Source organism: Barbus barbus, assembly GCF_936440315.1.
Source record: "Barbus barbus genome assembly, chromosome: 34".
In the NCBI taxonomy this organism is placed as follows: domain Eukaryota; kingdom Metazoa; phylum Chordata; class Actinopteri; order Cypriniformes; family Cyprinidae; genus Barbus; species Barbus barbus.
Genome location: NC_136762.1, coordinates 11,691,651 through 11,703,766, shown reverse-complemented (window position 1 = coordinate 11,703,766; position 12,116 = coordinate 11,691,651). Strand labels below are relative to the sequence as shown.

Below are 12,116 nucleotides of genomic sequence, written 5' to 3'. Positions count from 1 at the left end.
AGAAAGATCCAAGTGCCCACCTTTGTCCTTACACTATTGGCTATCCGTCTCCGAAGCTCATCTCTGATTGGCCAAAGCATCTGTTGTTTCCGCTGCATGTTCACAGTGGCGTTTTGTGAGGACCTCTGTTGATCCGAATTCAAAACACAAAACCTCTGGTTAGTACAAATGTCGCATCGTTAAACATTCAACTGCAGATTTCTTACATACATTACATATACATTTCTTTCAGGAAGTGAGAAAAGTTATTGTCATTGCTCAGTTTATTGTCTTTGAAGCGTTGTATTGACCGATAGCGGTATTGGCTAAGCTAACAGACTGTGGAGATAGTTGATATGATGAAATGTTGAACTGGCTAAACTCACAGCTGTGTTTTCTCTGACACACTCTTGATATCCCTTTGGACATTGTCTTACATTGTTAAATTTATGGTAAAATGTAACTAAATCAAGAGCTACTCACATTGTTATGATGGTAATAAAGGTATCTTATAATTTGGTTACTAGTAAGTCTTGCTGGAGTTGATTTAATGTTTTATTTTGTTTATCTCTCTTGTCGTAGCAAGTCTGTATTATAGATCGTTTACAGGATCAATACTTAATAGGAATGGGTCTGTTGAGCAGATTTAACTGAGCCAGGCACATCTGTGCCTGATTTGTTTACATCCATCTCCAAGGTGCATGAGCTGTAGTGGTGCAGATATAATTTTGTAGCCTATTACTTCTGTTGAATTTAGATTAATAATGAGGTCAGAATGATCAATGAGGCATCTCTGCATTGATGCTTATTGTAATGATCATGTGAAAACCATTGATGCTCTGCTCCAACAGGATCCTGAGTGGTTGGCCATGGCGTCGGACTCCCCGCGCAGACCGAGCCGCTGTGCTGGTGGGGTTGTGGTTCGAGCACAGGCTGCAACGTAAGACAATAATGGCTCATTTGTGAATGAAATTACAGTTGTAAAGCCAATTCAGTGATCAGTATTGTAGATGTTAAGATGTTGGTTCTCATAAACAAAAAGGTGATAAAATATTGCATTGCTGCTCAAACGTTTAGGTTTAAATAGTCAGGTCTCTTCTTGTGTGCTATATTATTTTCATGAGAATTGTTTTTCCTATTTTGCAGAGAGCAGTCATACATGGAGAGCGTAGTTACGTTCTTGCAGGATGTAGTCCCTCAGGTAAAACATTTTTTGCTTGGAATTTTATGTACAAAACTAGAGATTCAATTTTTTTGAGCGCAAGAACAATTTAGTTAGAAAATAGCTAGCCTGTATTAATCTTGAATTTTCAGGCATATACTGGGACACCTCCAAATGATGAAAAAGAGAAGATAGTTTGGGTCCGTTTTGAAAAAACAGACATCAATGGTAAGTTAGTGCTGTATGTTTTGAGTCGCTAAAAGAACCAGCTCATATGAATCTGTTTGTTAGTCAGACTATGTGACCCTAGACCACAAAACCAGTCATAAAGGTCAATTTTTCGAAATTGAGATTTATACATCAATATGTAAGCTTTCCATTGATGAATGGTGTGTTAGCATAGGACAATATTTGGCTGAAATACAACTATTTGAAAATCTGGAATCTGAGGGTGCGCAAAAAAAAAAAGAAAAGCAAAGCAGATCGCCTTTATAATCGTCCAAACTAAGTTCTTAGCAATGCAAATTACATAAACTAAATTTTTTTTAATATGTATTTACAGTAGGAAATTTACAAATTATCTTCATGGAACATCTTTACTTAATGTCCTAATGATTTTTGGCATAAAAGAAGAATTGATAATTTTGACCCATACAATGTATTTTTGCCCATTACTACAAATATACCCCAGAGACTTAAGACTGGTTTTGTGGTCCAGGGTCACATTGGTCATGCTGCATGTTTTTGGTTCACTAAAAAGAACTGGCTCATTATTATTTAGTCATTTAGCAGACGCTTTTATCCAAAGCAACTTACACATGAGGACAACAGAAGCAGTCAATTGTAGTATTAAAACAACTAAAAACAGATCCAAAACTTTATAAATACTACCTATACACATTTTAAAAAAGAAAGAAATTAAATAAGTGACAAATGCATACAAAAAAAAAAACAAAAAAAATCAAAATAAAGAACAAAAAGAGGAGTATAATAAATGATTCTAACATAACACTAAGCCAAATACCAAAAAAACCCAACATATGAACCACAGCACACACACAAATACATAGAGACACACACACAGTGGGTACAGAAAGTATTCAGACCCCCTTAAATTTCACTCTGTTATATTGCAGCCATTTGCTAAAATCATTTAAGTTTTTTTTTTTCCTCATTAATGTACACACAGCACCCCATATTGACAGAAAAACACAGAATTGACATTTTTGCAGATTTATTAAAAAAGAAACTGAAATATCACATGGTCCTCAGTATTTAGTAGAAGCACCCTTTTGATCTAATACAGCCATGAGTCTTTTTGGGAAAGATGCAACAAGTTTTTCACACCTGGATTTGGGGATCCTCTGCCATTCCTCCTTGCAGATCCTCTCCAGTTCTGTCAGGTTGGATGGTAAACGTTGGTGGACAGCCATTTTTAGGTCTCTCCAGAGATGCTCAATTGGGTTTAAGTCAGGGCTCTGGCTGGGTCATTCAAGAACAGTCACGGAGTTGTTGTGAAGCCACTCCTTCATTTTAGCTGTGTGCTTAGGGTCATTGTCTTGTTGGAAGGTAAACCTTCGGCCCAGTCTGAGGTCCTGAGCACTCTGGAGAAGGTTTTCGTCCAGGATATCCCTGTGCTTGGCCGCATTCATCTTTCCCTCGATTGCAACCAGTCGTCCTGTCCCTGCAGCTGAAAAACATCCCCACAGCATGATGCTGCCACCACCATGCTTCACTGTTGGGACTTTATCGGACAGGTGATGAGCAGTGCCTGGTTTTCTCCACACATACCGCTTAGAATTAAGGCCAAAAAGTTCCATCTTGGTTTCATCAGACCAGAGAATCTTATTTCTCACCATCTTGTGGTCCTTCAGGTGTTTTTTAGCAAACTCCATGCAGGCTTTAATGAGTCTTGCACGGAGGAGAAGCTTCCGTCGGGCCACTCTGCCATAAAGCCCCGACTGGTGGAGGGCTGCAGTGATGGTTGACTTTCTACAACTTTCTCCCATCTCCCGACTGCATCTCTGGAGCTCAGCCACAGTGATCTTTGGGTTCTTCTTTACCTCTCTCACCAAGGCTCTTCTCCCCCGATAGCTCAGTTTGGCCGGACGGCCAGCTCCAAGAAGGGTTCTGGTCGTCCCAAACGTCTTCCATTTAAGGATTATGGAGGCCACTGTGCTCTTAGGAACCTTAAGTGCAGCAGAAATTTTTTTTGTAACCTTTGTCAGAGCTGTGCCTTGTCCTTTGACCTCATTATTCTCATTTGCTCTGACATGCACTGTGAGCTTTGAGGTCTTATATAGACAGGTGTGTGGCTTTCCTAATCAAGTCCAGTTAGTATAATCAAACACAGCTGGACTCAAATGAAGGTGTAGAACCATCTCAAGGATGATCAGAAGAAATGGACTGCACCTGAGTTAAATATATGAGTGTCACAGCAAAGGGTCTGAATACTTAGGACCATGTGATATTTCAGTTTTTCTTTTTTAAAAATCTGCAAAAATGTCAACAATTCTGTGTTTTTCTGTCAATATGGGGTGCTGTGTGTACATTAATGAGGAAAAAAAAAAAAAACTTAAATGATTTTAGCAAATGGCTGCAATATAACAAAGAGTGAAAAACTGAAGGGGGTCTGAATACTTTCTGTGCCCACTGTATATAATGTGTATCATTTAATTTCCATTTTGTTTAAGTATTAAAATAACTCAAATTAAATAAAACTAAAACTTAATAAAAGACCTATACAGACATAATAAATTCAGACATTAACTAAAATTCAAATAGTTAACAAATACAAATCACGACAGTATAGTTTATCAGTAATCCTAAGAAATAACACTACCAAACACACATGCTAAAAACAACAACTTACTGACACATAGTAAGAAATGGATATAAAAACTGAAACAGAAGTGAAACAAGTAGTAGAAAAGAGGAGAAATCAAAAGTGATACTTATATCTTTTGCCGGTGGAGTCACACGGTAGAGTCGATGGTCTTTACACTGTTCGGTCATCACATGAGGAGGCCTTCACACAACAACTGCCGCGATAAACTAAGCTCTTTTATACCCATCTAACAAAATACTAATTGAATTTAGCCGGACACACTTTCCTTATTTTTCCACAACAAATGGCCAAGCAAGCAGACACTGACAAGATACGCGAGACAGAACGAGACCAAACGTGATATCAGCACGTCTCCACACAGTAAACAAAACAAGCGTTTACAAGTAAATACACTTACGAGCTACTTTTAACTTCCGCTGATAAAGACTGCTTCTCTCAAAGAGTATTTCTTTACACTGTTTTCTGCTGGTGCTTGAACACGTTTATATAAATCTATGATGATTGTTGTGAAATATTATTATTTAAATTGACATTTTATTTGAATATATTTTAAAATGCAATTTATTCCTGTGATGGCAACGCTGAATTCTCAGCAGCCATTACTCCAGTCTACAGTATCACTTGATCCTTCAGAAATCATGTAAAAAAAACTATTTTTTCCCCCAGGATTCTTTGAAGATTAAAAAGTTATAAAGAACAGCATTTATTTGAAGTATTTTGTGATGTAAATATATTTACTGTCCCATATGAGCAATTTAATACAAAAAATAATTAATTTCTACAAGCATTGAGATGTTACACAAATCCTAAATGTGGTTTGGGTGCTAGTAGTTCATATTTATCTTGTCATATTGGGTTAGCAAAGTTTTTTGGTTGCACCAATGTTGGAGCATCTAAATGCTGACCATACTTCTCTTTTTAGCAAACATGTCATGAGGGAATGAGATGACTGTCAGAAGATTAGACATAACTTTCCTAATTTTCCAGTTGTATTGGCACTTGTATTTACAGCCGTGATCTTTTTTGTTTTTACACTTTCTTTTTGTCAGAAGAATAAAAACAGTGGCGATCAGAAAGGTGCTATATTTTGCCAACGTTTGAATCATTATTTGTGTTCCATTGTTTGTTTATTGAGCTGTTTACAACTCACGTCAAGCCTTTGTGAATTACTTGCTTGCTGAATTATTTGTTGTACTTCTGTGTCATTTCTTACAACTTGTGTTTCTTGCCCTGTGTCCAGATGTGTCTCGCTTACCAGAGTTCCAAGAGATGCACGGCAGCGGCACTGACCCGCCTCTCTGCTTGATGATTGGATACACTGATGGAATGCAGGTTTGGAGCATATCAGTGAGTACATTTTAAATGGCCTCTCTTGCCTGCACTACACAGGCTGCTTCCAAATATGCACACTTGCTGACAATGTAGTAGGCTAAAAATAGAATGTGAAAAGAATAGTATGTCTAGGGCTGCCACTAATGACTATTTTTATTTCGATTAATCTAGCGACTAATTTATCGATTAATCTAAACGATTAATTCCCCACAAAAAAAAATCAACAATTTTACTTAAGAATATTTTATTAAACCAAATGAAATCCAAATTTCTATGAAGTCCTTTTTTTTTTAAAGCAAAAGTAAAGTGCAACATAGAGTGCAAGAAGCAAGTGTCCATCTCATAGTCCAAATCACTGAAACCAAAGTTCAGTATTATAGTGTAAGAAAGATAACATATCCACGTGTTTATCTAATAATAATAAAATTATAATCAAAAAACACTTTTTAAAGGTGTATTTACCAGAAATCTTATTTACCAGAATTTATTTAGGTATAAAATGCTATAGCCACTGTAATTAAATGAATATGTGGACATTAAAACGTGTAAACTCAGAGTGAGGGTTTGAGCTTTTATTTTGAAACCGCGATGTATTCTCCTGTATTTGCATAGGTTTATAAATTATTTACCTTACAAATCTGATGAAACGGCATTGCGTTCCACGCACGCACTTAACCTACATGCATGTAAATAAAGCACATATACTGTGTTAGAACTGCCTCGCATATAATTAAGTAAATCATAGCGTTTGTGAATTCACAATTATGCTTAATTATTATTTTTAAATGGGTTTAATATATCATGCAGCCTTGGAAAATATTCTAATAATGTGTTTTATGGATTCTCGTCCATGAAATGCGCCACTTCTGGTATTTGGCCGTTTAGTCGATGCAAGCAAAATGAAGTTGACGATTTTTAAAAATCGACGAATCGCGACAGCCCTAAGTATGTCCGAATTCACAGTATTCATAAGAGTAGGCAAAATTATTTGGAAAAAACTACTACTACTACTACTGGTGAGATTCTGACATGCACAGCCAGTGGACACTGTTCTATCCCATGAGGCTACTGAAGAGGAGTTGGGATTGGCGGTGAAGTGATGCTACCAATGCTGTAGGTCACATGACAAACATTCTGGAATGCATTCATATAACACACATTCATACTATATAGAACATATTTTTTAAAGTTAGCAAAGTACAGTACTTAGCATTTTTGGATGCAGCCAGCATGTTTTTCCACTCTTTCTCGATGTCATTGACAAAGCAAATGGAAATCATTAATTTTGGTGACAATAAGGTGTAGACGGCGAAGCTCAGCTGTGAAATCAATACTGTTGTACTGCCTACTACATACTATCTGGTGTATACTGCATTTATTGTCCTTTGTTTTGAAAATGAATATGGGAATTTTTTATTCCAGTTTTGTATTTAAAATATCAGTATTCAATATTCAATAATCAGTTTTCAGTCAATTATGACTCTGAAACGACCTTAAGATTGTGTTTGATATTGCTCAGGTGCTGTGTAATGCTATGACTCTTTTGTACCACTTGGTGTCGCCATAGACAAAGGCAAGGCTGTGTCCTGGAAAACAGATTTTAGTATTGAAGTTGGGTGAAATTAAGAGAAGATGCATGTTAAGCTCTGAATCATGTCAAATGTAAAAAATAATGGTAACTAAACATGATATGGCTTCCCCAGTAAAGTAGTGAAAATGTCAATTTCAATTTAAAAGGTTTCTCAGACTTGGCTGTCTCAGTCATGTGGGAATAGAGATAAAGATCTCTGTTATGTGATTTGTCCTCCTGAATAAGCCTTTATTTTAAAAATTATGAAAGTCCTGACAGTTATCAGTTTAGGAAAGCTTTGCACTTCCTTATGACATGAATTTGGAAGCATCATTACAGACACAACATCTCACACTTTTTGTGAAAGTGTTGAAAGCGTCACAGTGTCTAGCTATAAGTTACCTGCAAAGTGACAGTTGCTGAGCCGACACTTCTGTAATGGCGTTGAAGGGAGGAGCAGGAGTGGCACTAGTTGTAGTACATTTCTGTATTCCTGTGCATTAGCATCTTAGTGGAGCAGAATCCTTGATGAGGTGTTGCTGGCTGGCAGGAGATAGCAGTTAGATTAGACTGGGCTAATTGAAGTGGTGTTGGAGTGTAGGGATGACATGCAGTATACTGAAGGTGTCTGCTTTGCTGTTATCATTAAAGCAGCCCAATGCATTTCACTTTTTTTCTTCCGTGTAGAGACAGGTGTTTGAGAAACCTGTGGTGATGATAGTGCTGCAGAAATGACATGTTTAAGGAAATAGGATAATATCATGCACAAAATTTTGCATGATATTATCATTTACTATTTAATGTTAAAATAACGTCATCAGTTGATAGAATATTTCATTGTTCATTCTTATTTGATTATTTTTTACATTTTAGATTATCTTTGTCATCACTTGCGCACTTAAAGTGAGTCTTTAAAATCACTTTATATTGTACATTGTATTCATTGAGAAAACACTTATCTGTATATTAAGCAAGAAACAACTGATTCAAGTGAATAACGCTATTAAACATAACTTCAGCAAATCTCAAAATGTTTTTCTTACTGCACATTATACTGTAATGTTTAGTTTTTAGTGATTTTATTTAGCTTTATTTTGAATTAATTTTTTTCTATTTTAGAAAATAGTATAAATAAAATACAATTTAATAGAGGCCATTTATAAATTATTTGCCATGACATTAAAAATAAATATCTGCTTATTCGTACTTGCTTAAGATGTAATAATATAATTATCAGGAGATATTATGGCATTTAGATATTAGTGTATTAGCCAAAAATCACCTTGGTCAGTTTTGCATTAGAATGACTATTTTTTTTATTTTTAAACTTAACTTAAATATTATTTTCAGACATTTAATTTGACACGTTTTGAGTATGTATCAGTTGGTACTGATACTTGTTTTGTTAAATACAACATGCATTAAATCATTGGAATATTGGATAGGATTTATTATGGTCTCTTTTTCTCAGATGAAACATTTCAATTCCCTTCACAGAAACAATAAATGATCATTGATGTTTGCAATCCAAGTCTTTTGGATTGGACTTCAGACTTTGTTGTTATAGTGTATTTTAGGAAGGAGAGCAGAAGTTCATGTCTGTATTATCGCTAGACAGAGATGTCACCAGTCTTTCTTGTCTAATGCTGGACTTTGTCCTCTGTCCGCTCTACTTTCATATGCTTGCCGCTTTCTAAGAATACAGACAGAGCTGCCGTCTCTCTCAGTTCCAGATACTGTTGAATTGCTCCGATTCGTTGAATTTCATCACACAGAGTGGCTGGAGATTAACAAAACTCATTTTATGACCAGCATCTACACTGTACCCATGTGAATGAAATTAGAAACAACAAGAGGGAAAAACAAAAAGAATCCTCAATTTTGCATATTGCTGTGATAAATAGTAATGTAATAGCTAGAGAGGTTGGTGATGGATGCCACCACTAAAGCCGTGTAAAGCGAGGATGAGCAGTCTGGTAATGCACAATGACAGTCGCATTAACGTAAACCTCACAATCCGCTAAATTCCATTATTCCTTTGCCCCATTTGCCAGCCGGGGGTTTTGTTTTGTGGTGGCCCACGTGCATTAGGCTACCTCTCTCTCTTGTTTTCTCCCCTTCTGTCTCTCTCACATCAAATGTACCGTGCTGTAGATACCATATTAATCTCCCACTTGGCAGCTACAAAGTCTGCACCGAGCGCTTTTAATAAAAACACAACTCTGATCCTGCATTCGAAAAAGCTACTAATTGTCCAAAAGAGCGATCATCCTCTGTGGGCTTATTTGCTTAAAACACATGGATTATGCCCAGTAATGTGATAAAGGACGTTTCTGTAATTGAACACACATAGAGATGCACATTCAGGGCTTAATTCTTAAAACAAAAAGCTAGAATAAAAGGCCATAGGATTTGAGTGCCAATCAAAATATTTCCGGCCCTTGCGATGTGATACGCCACTCCCCAGCTTTGGTTTCACAGATCTCCAGATTTCCACCAGCTTATTACAGTGTCGGTATGAGAATGACATGATTAAGACTTAATTTGATTTAGGTCTGTATTGTTATTACAGCTCAATCAAATGTAGCTGGTCATTCTAGGTGCTGAATATCGGCCTGGGATGGTTAGTCACGGACATGGTGTTGTTTACTTGAGGAGCACGTTTATGGAATACATGGTAGCTTTTGTTTTGTGGTTTAGTTGTTGGCTCACCCTCTATCCTTCATGTGAAGTCTGTTTCTCTCAGTTTGCGTTGATTTGTCCTATAGTGTGAACAAATCTCTCTTTGTTTGTGCCCCATTGTTCTTTGACATCCTGCAACCACATTTTTGACCCCGAATGGCATTGAGTTGATCAGTAATTCTGATATTTCCTACACTGGCAGAGGCAAGAAAAGACTTAATTCTGAATGGATCTGAGATTTCAAAATTTCATTTAATTGGTTGCATAGCAGATAGTCCCGCCCCAAACTCACACCATTGGTTGAGTCAGTGTCGGGTGCATGATGCACAAACATTAGTGCCACAATGTTACACGTTTCAGGGAAATCAACCTACTGAAGTCTTTGAATAAGTAATTGAATATGAAGCTGTGACCTCGTTACCCGAATCATTGTGACTGAATCTTTCAGATGATGAACCAATAAATCAGTTCTTTGAAAAGATCCAGTTCAAAAGAATGACTAGTTTGTGAACTGAACATCAATCATTTTCATCGCTGCTTCTCCAAGAAGAACTATCAAAGTTTGAATAATGACTTAAGTTTTGATGTGTTCTTGACACAAAGGTATTATTTTATGGCTTAAGTCATATTAACCACTTTTATATAATACTTCAGAGGAGCTTTTTGTCATTTTGGAGCTTGACAGTCCCAGTGCTCGCTCATATTCATTATGTAAAAAAGAATGGCTGGGATATATACTTAACAATTTCTCCTTTTGTGTTCCACTAAAGAAACAAAGTCATACAGGGTTTGTGATTCACCCATGATTTTCATTTTTGGGTGAACTGCTCCATTAAGCTGGGATAGGATAATTTAACTATGAAAAAAAACCCGGACTGTAGCTTTGAAAACAGCACAAGTGTCATTTAAGAGCATGTTTGTCAATGACAGAATTGAGTTTTGCGGCTTTTGTCCATTTTCTGTTCATATCCGAAGGCCAGATAACATTACACAGCAGTGTTTTTTTTGTGAAGTTTCTTGCTTTGGTTTGTCCACAGATGCCTGATGTTTATCTTCTAGTTGTTGGGTGACTCATTATCAAACCACATCACAGCCGCTGCAGACCAAACAGAGCATTGTGCGATTCACAGTCGAGTACTATTTTGTTAATGTTCTAAAAGGGTTGCCACAGTATTTAGGACATTCGTCATGGGTGTTTCTCAGTTGGACACTCTGTGTCAACACTTTCAAACGGAATGTGTTAGCTGATGTACAAATAAAAGATAAAATGCTGGAGCCCTGTCAACTCTGTACTGTAATATGTATATGGCTGCCATTTTGTCTCAGGCCTGATAACCTTTGTGATGTGGCTCTGGTACAAACCCATATGCACCTCCAGTTTATGCATCACCACATTCTCACACACACAGTACTCTTTGCTGTCTTTGAACCGAGTTTATCTCTGTAACATCACTGTCCGGTGTGTTTTAAGCATGCCTGTTTGTTTGTTCTCTCTGCAGATGAACGGGGAAGCACAGGAGCTGTTCTCGGTGAGGCATGGACCTGTGCGAACTGCTAGGATTCTGCCTGCTCCTCATATCAGTGAGTATAATACACCCCAAAAGCTTGGGCTTCGCTCATCCTGCAGAGCCACATAAGTGCATTACTTTTAACACATATTGGCCCTAACAAAATGTTTCTGAAATCTAACAAAGAAATTTGTTAATACTACATTGGCCTAGCAATATGCAAAAAATGGCATACATTACCATTAAAAAGTTTTTTTTTTTTTTTGGAAAGAAATTAATATATTTATTAACCAAGGATGCATTACATTGATCAAAAGTGACAGTAAAGACTTGTTTAAAATAAATGCTGTTCTGTTTAACTTTTTAATTAATCAACAAATCCTTAAAGGTATAACAGTTTCAACAAAAATATTAAGAAGCACTAAATGCTGTTTTTCAATTCAATTTTCAAAACTGATAATAATAAATGTTTCTTGAGCAGCAAATCAGCATATTACAATGATTTCTGGATGATCATGTGACATTAATTTGCATCACAATTTTACAAAAACTTTTATATTTCCATATTACTGTGTTTTACTGTGTTTCTGATAAAATAAATGCAGCATTAGGTAACATAAGAAACCTCTTTGAAAATACACAGAGACACACAACTAAACTTACAGATCCCAAACTTTTGAATGGTAGTCTAGACTGAACAACAAGACTTTTGTCTTTTGTTTTTAAATTTGGCATCCTAAGAAGGCACAAAAATTCGGTAGCATTTACCATTGTCCAACCCCCCCCCAGTTGCTTTCTAGAATATACCTAAGCTCCATCTTGGGGTTATAACCCCTACAAGTTTTTTCATTACTGCACGTAAAACTGCTTGCTGCTCTGAAATATTATTACAAATTCTTCATTCCAGTGACATCTTAATTTTCGGCTTGTCAAGAACAAGCGTCCACCTCCAAATTGAAATATGTGTTGACAGAGCGTGATCTCCCGCTACACTTAAATTTATTTCGCATGTCATATGTTACATAAACAGCACAT

At 36.5% G+C, this 12,116-nt stretch overlaps 1 protein-coding gene across 3 annotated transcripts in view; it reads left to right on the top strand.

Moving 5' to 3' along the window:
- Positions 1-78: 78 nt before the first annotated feature.
- The window catches only part of LOC306853973 (BCAS3 microtubule associated cell migration factor), a 252,960-nt gene continuing 240,922 nt past the window's right edge, over positions 79-12,116 (top strand). For all 3 annotated transcript variants that reach the window (XM_079391712.1, XM_079391713.1, XM_079391714.1), the window contains exons 1-6: positions 79-158; positions 831-919; positions 1,126-1,180; positions 1,294-1,369; positions 5,230-5,336; positions 11,073-11,154. In XM_079391712.1, the coding sequence (XP_079247838.1) occupies positions 849-919; positions 1,126-1,180; positions 1,294-1,369; positions 5,230-5,336; positions 11,073-11,154 (391 nt within the window). In that variant the 5' untranslated portion in view covers positions 79-158; positions 831-848. The remainder of the gene's footprint in view (positions 159-830; positions 920-1,125; positions 1,181-1,293; positions 1,370-5,229; positions 5,337-11,072; positions 11,155-12,116) is intronic.